The sequence below is a fragment of the Mercenaria mercenaria genome, chromosome 8 (genome assembly GCF_021730395.1).
Source record: "Mercenaria mercenaria strain notata chromosome 8, MADL_Memer_1, whole genome shotgun sequence".
NCBI lineage: Eukaryota > Metazoa > Mollusca > Bivalvia > Venerida > Veneridae > Mercenaria > Mercenaria mercenaria.
In genome coordinates, this window is record NC_069368.1 from 67,137,731 (window position 1) to 67,157,539 (window position 19,809).

General features: G+C 32.0%; 1 protein-coding gene across 5 annotated transcripts; it reads right to left on the reverse strand.

The window, feature by feature from the left end:
• Positions 1-396: 396 nt before the first annotated feature.
• On the reverse strand, positions 397-14,271 carry LOC123566230 (galactoside alpha-(1,2)-fucosyltransferase 1-like). Of its 5 annotated transcripts, XM_053550108.1 has the most exons (3): positions 6,696-7,219; positions 6,393-6,458; positions 397-3,963 (listed from the first exon to the last, which is right to left on the reverse strand). In XM_053550108.1, exon 3 carries the CDS (start codon positions 3,831-3,833, stop codon positions 2,778-2,780), a length of 1,056 nt encoding a protein of 351 aa, XP_053406083.1. In that variant the 5' UTR covers positions 3,834-3,963; positions 6,393-6,458; positions 6,696-7,219; the 3' UTR covers positions 397-2,777. The 5 variants fall into 5 exon arrangements, with proteins under 5 accessions (XP_053406083.1, XP_053406085.1, XP_053406084.1 ...); XM_053550110.1 differs by lacking the exons at positions 6,393-6,458; positions 6,696-7,219 and adding an exon at positions 13,998-14,271; XM_053550109.1 differs by lacking the exon at positions 6,393-6,458.
• Positions 14,272-19,809: the final 5,538 nt, after the last annotated feature.

The window sequence follows — 19,809 nt, forward strand, 5'->3', positions numbered from 1 at the left end:
ATGGGTAGGTCTATTTCAATTGACGGAAAGTCCGCTGATGCTTAACAATTAAATACATACGGAATAACGTGAAGGGGGAACATGTATAAGACTACATTAGTTGTCTACACCTTGCTATAACTGTCGTATCCTATCCCTTATAAAAGGTTGAGTCAAGCATATCTACCACAACTGAGTGTGCCAATTTGCTAAATAGTGGGTCATGCAGGCATGGCTCACTAGCTTAGAGGTGAGTCATGCAGGCATGGCTCAGTTTTCGATAGCTTTGTCAAGCACAACTGCTAAAAGATGAGTCATGCATGCATGGCTCAGATGTTAAAATGTGAGTCACGAAAGCACTTCTCAATAGTCATGTCTCATCCCTTTCAGGAACGTATGAAAATGAAATAAAAACAGTGAGTATTTTTCCTTTTATTAAATATTAAACCAGAAAAGTAGGTCATAATGTTTAAAAAAATATATAAATACAAACGGTTGTTTTCCTTTTTAAAAAGCATATTCCGAGTTCACATAATTCACTGTTCTAAAATTAGTTGCATTCATATTTTAGTGACCTAGGTCAAAAACTCGTAAGTTCCGGTTAAAAACATCGTATTTAGATAAAATAAAATCCTTTTGATATAGTTGTACAATCAAGCATTCCTTCAGTCATATGATAATAAGTATCCAATGAAGGACTGGCCTAAAGTCACAAGTTAAAACATACTGTTTAGTAATGAGAACAGTCTGAGAGAATGGATATAATACGTCTCGTCTCGAATTACTTATTCAGAAAATTAGAAAAAATATTCTTTACACATTTGAAACTTCAGAACTTAAATAATATAGATAAAGACTTGTCATTGAATTGTATTTCTACGATGGCTGCGCAATCATTTAAAAAAACTTTCATGTATATCTTTACTCCCCAACTGGGGCTTGCACCGGTTAAAATATTCCATTTGTGCAGGACATGATATTAACAGAGAAAACAAGATTTAGCTTACCAAAAGGTTCCTTCTAACGGATATTAGATGTTCTTTTTAAAGGATCTTATCTATTTAAAAACATTTAAGTTATTTCACACAAACATTTATTTAACTTATAATAATAATCAAACACCTTCTATCTAAATATTATAGCTCTGTCAGCGGATAATAAACAATAAAGACCACCATTCTATCAAAATTTCGGGAATCCTCTGTCGAAACCTTCCCTTGTGGCACAGATCGGAATTCGGCCATATGTTAGCCACTTTGTAAATTGAAAGTTTTTTTACATAGCAGTACATGGACAGAAAAGTGCTGTCAAACTCCCTTAACTGCATCGCATGATTGATACTTCCAGCTCCAAAACGAAATATGACCGCCTGGGTCCGTAAAAGTTAAGCTACAAGAAAATGAAACCAAGCAGAATAATAGCAGACGATATTTTGGGCGGGAGTCTATTTTAAGATGATGCAATATTCATTTAAATAATCTCGATTCTTCGTTATGACAAGTTAGATTTAGGAGTTATATGATTTAAACTATGTTATATTGTTTCTTGAAGGTCTGTTATAAAGTAGTTGTATTTCACTAAACTTTAGTCTTAAGATTGACTTAAAGATACGTACACACACACTGGCAAAGAGGCTATTTATAATGAATATGCATGAGTCCAAGATGGCGGCGCCCTACTGGCATTCGGACGCCTTTGATGATACCCTTGTATCCATTACCTGCTCAGTCAAGTGTGACATGTTCACCATAAGTGTTCCTTCTCTTGAGAAGGAACAATAACAGTAACATTAGTATAACAAAATAAGTGTGCATACTGTTATGTATATGTCATTTCCCTTTTAGTCTTTACTTTATTGATGAGTCATTGTTTATTTGCCTAGTTTTGAGACATCATGTAAATATGTAATTTTTATTCTATGGTGTTCCAGAATGTTCTACAACAATACTGATTAACAGGTTGTAACAATTATTTTTAACGTCAGGGTTATTCTTGATTTTTCTAGAATGTTCTTTTTATTCTTAGTGTTACATGGAAGTTCTGAAACCTTCCATGATACAATAAATAGGAAGCTGTCTTAGGACAGGACAGAATTTACAGTTATAGATCTTATTGAAATATTTCATGTATTTCTTAATAACAAGATATTACCAATTTGGATATTTAACAGTTGAAGGAATTACATTAACATTGTGGACTTAACAAGTTGTCTTTGATGAGAGGATTTATAATATTTGGACATATTTAAATACAGTTTTGATTTGTTAATAATCTGGAATTATTACTCTTTGGAATTATATTTGACCAGGGCAGGGTTTGGACTATTTTTACACATTTTATTGGATTTTACGGCTATTTGACATTTTTTTGACTTACTGTAACAAGCAATTGTTACCCTTTGACATAACAATACTAAATATTAAGTATTGTGTTCTACTTTCAAAACAAAGAAGGAAACATTAAACAATTTAAGTCTTGTATATGATATGCATTTTCTTTAACTTCTAAACCTTGTCAGTATCAAAACCTTAACCTTCATTCTGTAATATGTGAACAGTAGCAGGATGCATCACTAATGCAGTGATGAAAATCTCCTTTACACTATCAGAGACAGTACTTCAATAGGTGAGGTTTGTGTTCGACTAAATAACCGAAAGTCGTCCCTTTTCACAATTTTGGCTAAGGCAGTCAGTAGGGGTTTAGTTGATTTTCAAATTGTAATTTGCCCAAACTCGAATATATAAAATTTAAAATATTCCAGTCTCAATAAAATGGTTGGTCTAATGTATATTTTATGGTTAAGATAGCCCAATCCAGTTAGGGGGATAATAATCCTCACGTGAAAACGACTTATCTAGCAGAGATCCGGGGCGTGGATACCCATTGAAATAAACAGCCGTTCTATTCGAAAGCCAAGCACCCCACCAACCAAACGTACCTGAAGTTACAACCACGTGATCACATAAAGTCATAAGAGCCAAATCATACCCAGGGTCTTCAAAACTGCTAAATTTGACGTCACGTTTTATATTTTTCCTGCACCACTTAATATCATCACTTAATACAAAGAAAACAGCTTTCTTAAAATTGGTTTCACAAAAGTTTATAGCTTTGTAAATGAAACTGATAGGAGCCACTGCATAACCTGTATTTTTATTTGAATTGGTAGTCATATCTGTCCTTCTTACATGTATACATATATTTTTTAAACCAACCTTATTGTGAATCTTTAAAAAGTGTCTAGCAGTTTGCAAGTATGTTGTTCTTATTTTCAAAACTGCTCTTATTATGCTCGCACTGTTTTTAAAATATTTCCATGACTGGAAAAATCCGTGAATTGTCATATTAAAAGCTTTATCATTTTTACTGCTGTCAGAACATTCGTAATATATCCCGAAAGGCTGTGATGAACATACGCTCACATTGTTCAAAATCATTCTAAATACATTTGGCAAATCAAAATACTTCAGTAAGGGGAACGAGGGCTCAATAATTGGAATATAGTCATACTCAAAAGAGATTCCTAACAATGCAGCAATTTGAAACAGTTGATTGCCTGTTCTTCCACCTGATGAGGTTAATTCCATGAAATGATGACATGAACTTTCTCTAAAGGTCGAAATATTCCTGCCATTTTCGATACTTTTCCCCCTGATAAAATCACTAAACGCACTTTTATCCCAGATAATCGTAAAGCAGCTCTGAGAGTTTAACAGTTCGTGTCTTCTATCAGTGTCGTCTGAATATTCCGCCGCATCATTTTTCCATGTCTGAGTTAACATGATGTACAGAACAATCAGAATTGAAATAAGTATGGCAAAGAACTTCCATCTAATTGCTCCCGTTAATGACATTATTATGTTGTTTTTTTAACGTGCAATTGTAAAAGATCCTTTGAATTAGAGTTCTTTTTAAATATATTTTTATCTGCTTTTGATCCCGAGTTCAAAATAAATCTCTTTTTTTCTCTCTCACAGCATTATTCTGAAAATAAAAACCCAGCAAATATTACTAATCCGAAACATTTGTGAATACGGCAATAAAATAATACAATATTATCTTAATACACCATCAATATAATCGCTCTGTAATCCTTTTGATGAACATTTAATTATTTATAGGTTTAACCTCTAGAATGATACACTATTGCTGTAATTACTGTTTTTATATTAAAATTTCAAATGCTTTGTTCTACAAGATAAAGGCACGCTTTTTCTATTTCTATTTTTAATTTTCTGAATGGAAACCGACCGAGCAACAGACGGGTAGACGTTACTCAAATCAAACTGTACACTATTACAACCTGTATCTCAACGATGAAAACCGGGATGCTATAGCTAATTATCTCTAACTGTCAAATTTAGGTCCGTCTGACTCGAAAGGTACTACATTCCAAAATTTATTCCGCCCGGACCATGAAGCAGTCGTTTATTTATTACTTTTAGCTTTAGCGACAATTTAAAGAGGACAATTGCCCCTGAAAGTTTCATATAGTTTTTCATACGTTTGCTGAATGTCTTAGAACTTGATTTTACGAACGTTTACAATATACATGTAACGTTTATAACAATATGAGAACACATGTAAGACTATGTGTAATCGTTTTGTTAACTTTAAATTGTCATGATAAAAGTCTTTGGTTGCATGTTACTGTCACACAGGAACGACATAGTATAATGGTAGGTGACACTGTCCTCCAAATACAGCTCATTTAGACATCTAATTTATTTTCAAAGAGATACGAGTAATTTCAAAATAAATAGTGTATAGAATAAATGTTTATTAACTATATTTTCTAACTTGTTATGCCTAAAAAAAAAAAAAAAAAAACAAAAAAAAAAAAAAACAATTGCTGAACTATCAGAATTATTTTAGTTTTATTTTGAATAGGAGTAAGAAAAAAGACCATTTAGGTCATTTTGTTAAAAAAAATGACTGAAATGAAATGTTTTTGAAAGCTATAATTTTAACATAAAAAGCAACCGAAAATCGTCATTTCTGACTCAAACCATAAATATATTTTAAATTTAAAGACGGAGTGGTGGTGGGGTAGCGGCTGCAGTGACTAACGACATATTGTATTTATTGTCATAATATCACGGGAGGGCATTAGCATCGCGCATAATCAATATCATGACCTCTCAATTTGTAGTATAAAAAAACAAGAAATTTTCAACATAAATTGTCTCATTCTTGAAGCATTACTGATAAATATTTGATATACCTTAGTCGAAACAGACCTTAACCAAACTTTTGTTATTTTGCATTACTATGCATTTTAATTGTTTTACAAATATTAGTTGATTATATGAATATATCTCTAAAGGAGCACAACCAAAATCAGGTATAAATCCCTTGTTTATCTACTGATACCTCATATTTTGGGAAGGTATAGTGTTCGTTTCGAGTAAAATTTCGATTTGACGGTAAAATCAAAGTTTTCACAGAAACAACCGTTTCGTTCAGCCGTTTATTCTGATATTAATAAACGACCTAAAACTTTATATTCGTATAAAGCTATAAAAATATTGCAACAGAAAAAATAAGTTGCGAGAAGTTCAACGATTGTTTAGTGTCTACAAAATACAAGATTTTCTATTTTAATAGATTTCCAGTCTTTCGGTGTTCGGTCACTTACTAGGCATACAAAATAGTTTTGTACATTTAATTAGAAGCTGATCAATTAATCTCTATATTGTTTCTATGTTAAAAGGCATTTTTGTTTGGATGTGAGATAACACAGCCGAGTTCCCAGATTTTCGCAGGTGAAAAGATGAGTTACGAGATTTTTGCAAAATCATCCAAATTATAAATTTACTCAGTCAATAACATTTGGCTTATATTTCAGATGCTTTCCTTTTTTATTCATTGTGTATCTGGTGTCAAGTACTTTAAATTAAATTTAGTTATTAGGTCATTTAAGATATACGAACAACCAAGTTTGAAATGTTAGCTAGTGTGAAAGATAATATTACCATTCCAAATTAGTTCTTGCATCGATTTTATTCTTTAATGCTTGCAAACATGCATAAAGCAACCGTTATTTAGCGAAGATCGGAAAACTCATATCAGAAAGAATACTGTTTGTAATAAAGTAATCTAATATTGTTTGTAAGAGCATGTTTTATATTCACATTATTATGCAATCTTATATTATAGACAACTGGTCAGATATACTCATGGGCATCTTGTCTACTAATATATGTTTTTATGATGCTTTTCACAAAACCCTCAAAGTGGCAAACACGATGGATGATCATGAAAGGCTTTTACCTCTAATCATATTTAAAGTAAAAATGTTTACTATTGTGTTATCTTTACTCTAACTCGTGGTTATATTCAACATCCCTCGTTCAACTTTGCTCTAAACACTGTGTAAATTGTATCAATTTTGTATGTTATAGCATACATACCTCTATATTAGCAGGAGCTCTTTCTTCGCATGAATTAGGGGAAAACCTGATAATTTTCCCAAAATACTGTAGGTACAAAATACATATTATTTTTTCTGTGTAACACACTATGAGCCATTTCATTTTTGGCTAATTGTTCAATTTTGTATGTCATGCTTACATGGACATTATTTTAAGAATTTTATAAGATGTGAAACAGCAAAGCAAATAACAATGAGTGTACAGAAAGTGAAAATAAATTAATTATTCAAAAAAATGAATATACATGTAAAACAATTAAAATCAAAGCCAATTATTTCTTACCGCAAGTCATAAACTGAATATTTTGCATTTACCTCCTTATGAAATAATAAAAAATCTACCGATTCGTTAAAAACATTATCTCTGCCTGTCATATTTAATTGCATATATCAGATTTCTTCACTCCAATTATGTTTTCAATAAGTACATATTTAGCGAACTGATATAACAATTTTCTCCGCAAAGCCCTCTCCCTTCACAATTTACCGCATGATTGCGACATTTTTTTTTTGTAATATTGAGTTTACCAAATTCTGGTATCAGCACGATTAGATGTGCTCTAAATTCCGTTGCACAAAGGCATCGTACACAGTTTTAATGTTCAGGTATCCTTACTAAAACATATTATTAAAATCCAACTAGATCTATGTATAGTCCAAACAAATAAATTTCAATGTAATAACATTTATTTATATCTACTTCAACCAATTCAAATAAATACTTATACTTAACAAAGAAACATGACAACTCCTGACCATTATAAATTAATCGGTCACATACTTTCCACTCGAATGTTCGAACTATACTATCTACATTCAACTCCATGGGCTGACCCAGTATTTGAGGGTATGGAAACACGGGGTTTATATCAGGGTGTGAAGCTTATGAGGGTCTGGGGACATGCCCCGTCGGAAAAAAATCTGCCATGTTTACCTTAAAAGGTGCAATTTGTCGTAAATTGGACATATTTAAGCATGAATGTTGGTGACAATGTCATTTTTTTTAAACTTATAAAAGAAGTAAGTTAACCATGTAACTTTTTATCTGACTACTATTTGCTCCAAACACTCCAATAATTACAAATACTGATCGAAGCGGGCCAACGTTTGACTTAATGACTGTTGTCTCAATTTTAGGATATCACGAATGCTCGTAGTAATGGCGTAGTGTACTTGTTGGTTTTCAAGTAGAAATACTAACAAAATACAAATGCGACGTTATACCCACATGTAGTCAATAGCTGAATTTCATGCAATAATTCGTTACTACAACGCACTTAATCCGTGTCAAATAAGAGGAGACCTTCATTCTGAAGTGATTTGTGTAGCTCGCGCTTATGCTAGTTAGGATGTGGTGTGTCAATAGGAGGCAAAATAGAGAGACATATATTTTATAAAGCTAATTAAAATTTCTGTTTTAATCATGCAATAAAGCAGTTACAATATACTTGAGCGTTACCGGTGGGTATCATCGTGCTTGGGAGAATCTCAGAGAATGTGCTCTAGCAACAAAGTCACCTCTCTGAGGTTCGTTTGCTATCCAAGTTACATTCCGTTAGATTTCTCCAAGCATGATGATACCAGCCGGTAACAAACTTTTATGTATTATCTAACTTATACGTATTTTCTATCAAACATTTTATTGCTTTATTACTATTATAATGTTTGTATACAATCTTTCTAAACATAAATAAAATCAGATAAAGATTTTGTCAGATGTTATGAATTGTATTTGATAATGTGAATAGTGTTAATTTGTTCAAGTTATATTTTAGAAAGATCAACATTTTGCTATTGCTTATATATTTGAAGTCAATAAATGTAACTGATAGTGACATTGTCCCAGGACTGACCAGTAATTTATACCAAAAAGAACAAGTACAGGCTTGTTGTATATTCTGAATACGTTTTTGTAGATAATTGCCACAGTTGTATTAAAGGATAATAAACACTGAAATATTGTGTCTCTTTCATTTACTTGCATGCTAAAATTGATATAGAAACTAGTTATACTCAATTTTTGGCGTGCATGTTTTTTGAATAGCAAAATAGATTTTTTGTAAACTTGTAAGCACCTACATCTTTTTCAGATGCCACACCTCTGATCGCCACATATCAGAGGTATGTCAGTTTGTGTCTGTATGTTAGTGTTTCCTTTACATTTTCTATAGAGATGCACATTTTCTTCATGAGTCGCAAAATCCCTAATATCTGTGAGAACTTTATATAGCTTCATATGAACATGATCTACTGGGCAGACAAGTTTATGGAATGCAATTTAAAAGCATGTCTTTCGTGTAATGTTCTTAAAGTTTTACTGGACCAAAATCTCGTATATTATAACATTAACAAATAGTACATATATTATCTGATGTGAACATAAAACTAACATGTTTATATGTATTAACAGAACTATGCATTAGATTAAATAAAATAGTACAATATGTATGCACGTGCAGCTGAACACAGTATAAATGTGTAATACCACTAAAAGTCTGGATGTTTTTAAACAATCCACTGTAACTAATTATAAATGTAGATGTACAGACACAATTCATTTATATATTTAGTAAAGTTAAACATATTTGAAGAGGATTTGTTTTACATTTGAAGTAAATGTACCCCAAAGAAAAATATAGTGAAAGATAATCATTGGAAATCTTAACTGGTAGCATCCTTTGTGTTTCAAAACTTTTCAACAGACACTTTAACTTTAGAGCCTAAAATGAAATAGAATTCTAAAATAGTACATTGATCATTTATTTGTGGTCATCATTTTAAATGATCAAATAGATTAGTCATGACATAATATTAAATTTAGTTGTAATAAAGCATTTAAAACAACAATGTAATACCAATACTGCGCTTTTCAGTAATACTCTAATAAGAACTTCTGTGTAATGATATCTCACAGCTGTTAAGATCCGTCATTTCACATACTCACTAGTATCTGCAATTCATTAACAAAAAAACTAATAACTGGATCGTGCAAAATTCTGACTGTATTCTAGACGGGATAGTATGCTTGCATGTTATCAAGCTCTGTTTTTGCACTGAGTGTTTAACTTATTATCAACAAAAAGCATAGGTTTATGACCTTAATAAAAAAATAATTAAAAAAAAATATTTAAAAAAATGTTATTTTGGGTAATTATTAACGGGTAAAAATGTCCTGTTCAATCGATGACTAATGACTGTGTGCAACTGGGTCTTTTCTCCTTAAAGGAAATCATGGATAATTGTATGATTAATGTATATTATGTGACAAACCGGAGACAGAAACTGTACGAACAATTTAACACTCATTACAATATTTACAAGTTTATTTACAGACAAATGAATATTTACAATGAATAGAAAACATGTAATTACTAAATAGATTGAGCTCAATTGCTATAATGGTTTGTAGATAAAATAATGTTTGAGTCAAAGATCTCTTTGCAGTTTCATAGTGATGTAACACAGATGTTAAACCACAGTAATATCACTTCCGGATTGTGATAAATGTCGTCTGGTGGAAGAAGATGAAATATATAATATATGGTAAGCACCATAGCAAATACAAATAAAAGTACAAACTCCTACGTTGGGTACACCATACCTCCGCAGGCTCCCATAAATAATACGTCCTAGTTATACATGTTATTAAGTTATACGTCATACTAGACTAACTAAAGTTAAAGTATGATAAAGATATGAGAAGAATATGATGAAAAAATATAGAAAAGAGGATGATAAACTGCAGCTGTTATTTTCAACCGCATATTAACATAATGCAATACAAATTAAACATAATACAATAGCTGGTATGAACGATAAATCTGTATTATCGACTACCATGTAACAAAACGGACACTTTATAGTTATGCAAAAAAACTGGCACACAATATTTTTAAATTGCAATTAAATACAAAATGTACGGTACTATACTTGTCTAACCATACCTTTATAGTATGACATACAAAACAATACAATATAATGCAGTACCGGCGTTCCATAATTTACAACGAAAAAAAAAATACAAATACGGTTTATGAGGAAATACTTGCTAAATATCACGTTATAAAACCTGAGATAAGAACATATTTCATTGCCATGGCAACATAAGTTAAAATGTAGAATGAACTTTATTATCATATAACGTTCGTAAATGTTTCAAAGGCAAAAAAACTATTAACGGAGGAAGAGACAGAAGCTGCTCATTTTTTCAAGAGGGCCGATTTTAAAGGTGTTGTCATTGCCATGACAACAAAAAATAAGAGGCATACCTATATCTGTCTTCAATGACGGCATGTCAATGGTGACTTTGCATGTAAGTTACATTATTCAGTATGGTTTGAATTTGAACTTTGACCTTGTAACTGAAAACTGAAACTGTTTCACTTGATTAAACGCCTATTTTTACGTAAAACATTCAATGGCGTTTTACAAATACATAAAAATACGACAAAAATTAAGATATTTAATGACATATAACATAAATGAGCATAAATACCATTGTGAATATTAAACTATTTAGTAAGCATTAAAAAAAGATCAGACATCAGATAAGATTAATAAAATATTAGAATATTAAGATACAGTAAGACAGCTGTTTGTTATTAAGTGAGAATAAGTGGGTTATTGCGACATGTCCAGAAGACCTTGTGCCAAAACACTTTAGTGGTCATCTATTGAACATAGACATTCATGCTATAAAGCTGTATGACATGTCAGAATGTTCTAAAGTTTATGTACCCTAGACAACTGCTAGTCACTGTGACCTTTATCTTTGACTTCCTGACCCAAAATTATAAATGTACTGCTAATAGACATTTATGATTTAAATTCTCATGACTACAGGCCAAAGTATTCTTTACTTTCTTATCATAAATTATGTCAGTCTTAGGCCACTGTGACCTTGACAGTTATCCTACTGAAACCTTGCAAACGGGATCATATACTAATCAACATCTAATTTTGCAATTTTAGGCTAAAGAATTCCGCTATTATAGATCTATTTCAGTCTTCTCACTACTATTTGTATCATCATAAATTGTTTTCCTTGCCCCCTCCTTTCAGTTATTGAAGGCTAAACATAAAAGTTCATATAATTGTGATACTTTGGCCATCTGATATTAAGCCAGGACTTCAAAAGAAAGCAAATATGGAGCTAGTCCCAAGCATATTCATCTGCCTACTCTAAAATGTATATATTAGGATATTTGCTCATAACAAATCACCATCTTAAAAATTATATTAATATCACTGTTGCATTTTAACTCCTCAATGTCATTATTGATTAACGTATGTAAGAACACACTCTATCAAATGCTAGATTATCATCCATTCCCATTCTTTATTTATGCCTTGCGTGACATTTTGGTTTTCTAAAATAAGATCATCTTGGTAGAGTGTGACATAGGGACCATTTGTGTGTATATATATATAAAAAAATTTCATTAAAACCCTTGTGCAGGTATAAAATATTCTGTGATCTTGTTCTGTCAACAAGCAATAATTAAGTTGAGAATTTATGTTACTTTTAAATCTTCATGGAATAGCAGAATATACATGTATAGTTTTTTCCTAACTTGTACATCAGGACATTATAAATTAATTGTTAGCTTAACATTTCTTCCCTAGGGGAGAGGGAATTTTATCCAATGTTGCTTCAGTTCAGATAAGCTATTTTAGCTTGATGGGAAGTTGCCGAATTTATGAGTTAAAGAAAGAAAACGACATGTAAGAGTTTTTTGTTAAAAATAAATATTAGAAAAAAATAATACGGAAAGAAAGTATTCCATTTTTTTTTAATTTATATAGTTCAATTTCAAAGGAATAACAGCAGTAGACTTCTGAGTTTTTTTTCTCAATAATTTTAATTCTTCACTGCAAGCGTTTTCAATTGTACATATCTTCAGACAGTTACATTTTGAAATTATACAATTACGTAACGTCATAATAAAAAATACGGGAAACGTCTAAACAGACGTTGCGGCAAACTTCAAGAAAATAAGGTATAATGCATCTCAAGAATATCCTGTGTATACGCACAAAACTTAGCAGAAACAGATACTGTACCATTCAAAAAGGGGAGATAGTAAGTGTTGTTAAAACATAGATATGCTCGATATATATGTTAAGGAATAACATTTAGATAATTGAGTTACATGTAATGATAGTTTTAAAATCAATTATGGATACTGTAAAAAAAAAAACAATTACTCAAATAACCCACTAGTTCTTTATGACAAAAGTGATATTTAAGCAAATATAAAAATATCATCAAAAATTAAAGGGAGGTGATAAAATTTAAAGATACAACTGTATTTCAGGAGAAATATGAGATAAAAAATGAAAGAACAAAGCAATGGTGGCTTTTAAAGTGCACGTAGTTGATATCATTAATTTTCTAAACAATTTTGACCATTATTGTTCTCAGTGTTACAGTGGCGCCTGCGTGTTTGTTCCCCGTGCACACGATTAAACTCTTGCGTGGCTCCATTCATACACGCATATACGTATGCGCGGCGTGTAGATTGGAGATGGTAAAGCGCATGCGCAGCTCGCGTCGTCTGCATGATGCCTGTGTATGATCACAAGTGGAATTTTCTAACTTTTGTTGCTTCCATTTCAAAGTTTAAGTGGAATCAAAACATATTTACTAATTGGTCTTCATTAATTACCGATTAAAGCTTTGTCTTTAAGAACAAATATAAAAGTTTTTTTTTCTTTTTATGTCATACCGTTTCGTTCTAAACAAGTGTTGAAATGCATTTTTAATTCCATTTCAATGAACTTCTCTGTTAATTCAAACACCCGCTGTTTTACATAAGTCATTAAATGAAAAGGTGAAATTAGTTTAAAAAGTATTTTTATACAAGTATGCATAACATGATACAACAGTTCTAAAGATAAAATGAGGATTAGGAAACAAAGTTAGTGTAACTTATTGTGTCCTTCTCCTATAGTTACTATACATATTAAACTACTTGTTATGACAGACTGAACATACAAGCGCACAACAAAAATGAAATCAAAAGAAACATACTGTATGAACAGATAATAAAAAGAAGTATCAGGTGAAACTATCCATATATTTCCAAATGCCTCGGTGATGGTCTTATACATTTTAATGGATTTTGCTCCGTTTTTTTAATCCACTTATAAGGATGATTGTATACCAAGTTATCACAATTATCCTTGTATGAAATATTTTAAATAACTTTTGAGGATGAATAATTATAAATATAGATTTACGCTGAGAGTAACCTCTGAATACAGGCTAGATTCAGTGTGATGAGTTGACATATTATTCACATTAGGACAAGAAATACAGCTTTTATACTGGAGTTAGCGTATATTAGAATAGATACGTTTTTCTTCCTAGTATGTACTATAATCTCTCATCTGTCTAAAAATCAATCAAAAAAAAAAGAAAGGGAGAAATGCGTAACTTTATATAATATGTAATTTATTACTCAACTATAATATTCAACAAAAATCAGAAAATTTATCATAAGGAATGTCTCTAAAAATATCGTAATAAAAAGAAGAAACATAAGTTCTTTTCGCAAAATTGTACATACATTATCATACTTACTAAGTTTATGCATATTTAAACATGCGCAAAATGCTACTCCCGCCAAACAATTAATGGAAACCGGATGACACAATATCCCATCTTGTCAGTCAGCGGATCAAAGTGCAACACCGCCATAGGCGGAACATTACGTGTTGTTTGTGATCAACCTAATCAGAATGAGAGTCTCACAGTTAGTACATTTTTGTCTCGGATAGCTTAGGTCAATATCTCTATATTGCAAATATTAGGAAACTTGTAGAAAACTTTTCCGACACGGCCAGCTGTTTAAAAATATCTTCATGCAGTTAAAATCGAACTCTCCAATAAAATACACGCATTTAGTCTACGTATCAATTAAAATAACTCTTTTTTCGTAATTAAATGCGTAGTGTTCATGCGAGTGCACTCTGTCAAGGAATGTGTAATATATTTTGGGAAAGGAATGAATTATGTGAAAGAATGGAAAATTCTGCGATAAGTCATGTCAAAACGGACCAAATCTATTTTGACTGTGTGTTCATATTATGGGGACCCTTTTCGTTCTCGTGTAGCGATAAAGTTTATAAAATATCACCTTATTTAAGTCGTCGGCTCACAGTTTATGCTATTAACTGGTCTAAAGTACAACAGTATATTTTCATGTACTGAACTCGTAACTTCAAGAAACATTTAAAGGAAATTTATTTCTGACCTGATGCTATTAGAAACTTGATCGTTCGCTTGCCGGTAAAAAAGTGGAAAAATATTGCCCGAGGTCCGAAAAAGTCATTCATTAAACTTCGACAAGAATGTTTGTTGTAGTGTGTTTAACATATATTTATCAAGTTTTCAAGTTTTACTATCAAATCGGAAATTACGTTCAAACATTAGTAAAACGCGGGGGATGAATGATTTTCTCGTCAAACGAAAAGCTATACTGGCTTATAAAAATATAAACGTATTACACACCTGGCTAAAATATTTCCTAAAATTTTCAAACAGTTGTAGACCTATTTCTGCGATACAGATACATGTATATTTCATTTGATATAAAAAATGGGAGGGGAACCGTAATAATTCAGCCAAAGAAAATTCTACCTTTGCTTTTCCATCTAAATTGCTGTTCAAAATTCTGTGTATTTGACAGCTGAAAAAGAAATTTCTCCAGTAACGGAGGTTTAATTATATATCGTTCATAGTCCCTTGAGATTTGATTAGATTTTACAGACTTCAAAGATGATATTGTGACAAAAGAGAAGACTCAATCAGATGACATGTACGTCGGGTTGCAACCACTTGAGATATATCTATCTCTTTCCGAGAGGGCGTACCCTAGAAATAGCATACAAGTTATAACGCACACGCATCATTTTTTGACGTCAGCGACACGAACCACTCGGCCATAGAGCCCACCACCCCCGCCCCTGCACACACATCATGATCCGCCAATGCGTAGTTGCACTATGTTAAATTATCACTGTATGACATCTGGTGATTTTAACTTGAATACTATTTTCATGTTCATTAAACAAATCAAGGGCATAAACTGCATTTACCGAGTCAAGGGGGATAATATGTGATGTAAAATGTGGCGATTCTAGTTTAAATACCCAGACTGACAGCCGGACGGGCAACACACAAAAAGTATGCTTCCGCTTTTGGAAGAGGACAAAAAGGAAACAGTTTCAGATAAAGGACGGGCGTTTTGGCCACACGTTTTGGCCCGGACGTTTTGGCCTAGGATCTTTTGGCCTAGGATGTTTTAGCCAAGCAAGTTTTTGAGGTAGGATGTTTTGGCCAAAAAAGATTTATTTCCATAATATGCAAAATATGATCTGGATATTAATATGTTATCATATGTTAAAGTATAACTGATCATTTTTTAAAGAAAAATAAAATTTATTTTCATAAATCTTTTGTCGTGTTGTAAATGGCAAATATTTTTACATGCAGACACTCATATATATAAAAATATAAATAAAAAAGATCATAAAAAATAAAAATAAAATACCATGAGTTGGTTTTATTATCAGGTTAATTTCAACTTCTTACCATTTTTGAAAATGACGGATTGGACCAGGAAGAATTAAGTATAAAATGGAGATAATTTTAAATGCATTCAACGTAGTTACTGTTCTTGTGTACTGCTCTGCATCGCATGTAAGTTAAACTGTCCGAGATGTTCATAGTACTTTTGGACAAGAAAATATTAGCTACATAAATGGAAATAATCTGAATACTCTTCAACACAGACATCAGGTTCTTGTAAGATGCACTTGGTCTCAACGATATCTATTTGCATCTTAAGTTTCAATGAAATGTCGGCTGTAAATTACGGATTTTTTGTAACATCGATCTGTCGGAAAATCGATAAATTTGCCTATATAAACAATATTTTATTCTGTATTCTTAAATTAATACATGTTTGTGGTACAGTTTTTAATCATTCGTTTAAAAATTGCGTTATGTATTATTCTTTTTAGTCCAAAGATTGCACACATTAAGCATAATATAATTTAATTGTAACAAATGTTTTAAAATTATTGTGTATTACAATATTGCCTAGGGTTAAACAATATCCGGTCAGTGTTGTTTCAAGTCGGGTCATAAAAAATATGTTACCCCACTTACTGTGATAGGTAATTTTATGGTTTTTGCGTTGATATGTATATATTTCACTTTCTTCTGTCTTTTCTGTAGTATTTTCCCTTTCCCTCGGGAATTTTGTCCAGCAGTACTTATTCAAGTGACGCAAATATAATATTTCTATTTAAGCACGATGTAAAAAAAAATAATCCTTACCATGCTAAATTTCTATTTTGAACTTGTCTATCTTTCAATTTAGACAGTACTATAAATTATGAAAAGGGGTGCATACCAAAAAGTTACTGGCTGAATGGCAAACAGTGCAGATCATGATCAGTCTGCACGGATGTGCAGGCTGATCATCATCTACACTGATCGTAAATTTATGTGTTAGATATAAAAAAAAAATGTTACACTTTTAAATTATTTTAGATGACCTATTCATATTCTTAAATATTTATTTTATTTACAGACAGTTTCTTGTGCGTAAATATTTATTTTTTTGTACATAGATATATGTTTAGCATCATGTTTCATGTATTGAAAAGAACGTAAATTTATGTGTTAGATGTATAAAATATAACGATTTCTAAATATTTTATAAAACATATTCGTATTCTTAAATATCACTTTTATTTGAGAATTGATAAAGTATTATAAAAATGTTCGACTTGTTCCGCTTAACACTTTAATATTATCAAAACTTCATTCAAGTATATCGTTTGGCAAACCGCCCGCCAGAAAATGCATCAGATAATGATCAAAGCTGTTAATTACCGACCCCCATCCCCATGTTACTACAACAACAACAAATAATACGGAAATCGACGAATGCGTCTGGTAGCGCTGATATTGGATTATTGATTTCATGACAGATAGAGCTGTCCCGCTTTATCGGTTTAGAGATGTTTCTAAAAGATGGTAATGCATTAGTAGCAAAATGTGACTAAAGGTCGAATAGACAGACAAAGCAATAAAATATTTAAAATCTCAACATGAAGTAAATCAACTTTATTGATACTATAAAATATATTATATCGAAAGAAAATACAGTAAGAAGCAAAATAAACAGGGGCAGCTAATTTTACATCTTTTAATCTTTTTGTGTTTAAAACCGATATATCACTTATCCAAAAAAAACCCCAAAAAATATATTAACGTAATAATTTTTAAAACAAAATATCATTTTCGTAATAGGCAATTCTACGCTGGTGCGTTTTTCAATTACAAAATAAATAAGAGGGTATGATGGCCTGTATCGTTCACCCGAGTACCTTTGGCTCAAAATGATATGATAAAGTTTTGAATAGAAGGGTCCTAGGCTCAAATGTTGCATTTTTGTACTAACATGATATTCCTTACCCTGAAAGACATGAATTTAACATTTAATACCAATCTATTAGATGTGCTGATATATATTCGTTCACATAAAAAAAGGGAGGTAATTTGTCTTTACATTCAGTCAAAAGTTATCTACCTGATTGTCCGAGTCCCTGATGGCACAAATGACATTTAAAATTTCAGTATCTTCATTGGTTACTGAGATACAACCATTTAATTTGAAACAAAGCGAGGTAATTTGAAATCAAATCAGTCCATACTATCTACCCTGATTGCCTCTGTCCAACTAAAAACAATAATGAAATTACAAATGAAATCTATCAACATTTACCGAGATGAATCCATTTTTATTAAAATCAGGGGAGGTAATAATGCATTGGTATATGCATGTAGAAGATACAGAGTACAAGCCTATACAACAATATATTAGTAAAGTATTCATATCGATAAATGTTCTATCAAGAGTTACCTAATACGACTATTTCTTATCATGGAAGACATAAATAACGTTTCAAACAAAACTCATTAGAAGCTGCTAAGGTGTATTCAGTTAGATAAAAAATAAAGGGAGGTAATTTGTCATAAATTCAGTCAATCTTTACTGATTGTCCAAGTCCATCTGTTGACATAAATGCACTTCCAGATCAGTGTCTTCATTAGTTACGGAGATATACCCATTTTAATATCAAATAAAGAGAGGTAATTTGAAATCAGTCCATAGTTATCTACCCTGATTGTCACATTCCAACTAATGACAATAATGAAATTTTAAATAAGTCCTATAAGTACTTACTGATATAAATCCATTTTGATTACAGTCAGGGGAGGTAATCAGATTTAAAATAACTAATGGAAACCAAGATTTATTGTTGTTGAAGATATTTTGGACGTTCGTATCAAGTCAAACCAAAAAAGAAATCTCTATATGGTTGCAAAGGCCAAAACAGCAAATTTTGGACATTTGAGGGGCCATAATTCTAGAACCCATGACGGATCTGCCGTTCAAAAAAGGAACCATGATCTTGTAGTGATACAAGTTGTGCGCAAGTTTAGTTAAATTTCAAATGATAAATGAAGCTGCTATTGTGCAGACAAGATCAAAATAGCTAATTTTGGCTCTTTCAGGGGCCATAACTCTCAAACCCGAGATGGGATCTGGCAAGTTCAAGAAAGAAACCAAGATCTTATAGTGACACAAGTTTTGTGCAGGTTTGATTACATTCTAATCATAAATGAAGCTGCTACTGTGCAGAGAGCTAATTATGGCCCTTTCTGGGGCCATCACTCTGGAACCCATAATGCAGTCTGGCCAGTTCAAGAAAGGAACTAAGACCTTATGGTGATAAAAGCTGTGTGCAAGTTTGATTAAAAAATCATAAATGAAGCTGCTATTGTGCAGACAAGGTCAAAATAGCTGATTTTGACCCTTTCAAGGGGCATAACTCTGGAACCCATAATAGGATCTAGCCAGTTCAAAAAAGGAACCGAGATCTTACAGTGATACAAGTTATGTGCAAGTTTGGTTTAAATAAAATCATTAATGAAACCTCTATCGTGCAGACAAGAAATTGTTGACGCACGCACGGACTGACGACGGACGAAGGATGATCGCAAAAGCTCACCTTGTCAGTATGTGACTGTGAGCTAAAAAACAAGCAATAATTTGTATTGTGCAGTAATATCTGTCAGTTAGTGGATAAGAAAACAGCTGCAACAATCAAACCATTTGTAGATCCAGAATTATTTACTTGTTTCAGGTCCGCCCGCTAAGATTAAGGAAAGCGCCGATCTACGTATGCAGGGTCGTGCGGTTCGATTCCCGGGCGAGGGTATGTTCTCCGTGACGATTTGATAAAAGACACTGCACTGAAATCATTGTCCTCCACCTCTGATTCATGTGGGCAGTTAGCAGTTTTCTTGCGGA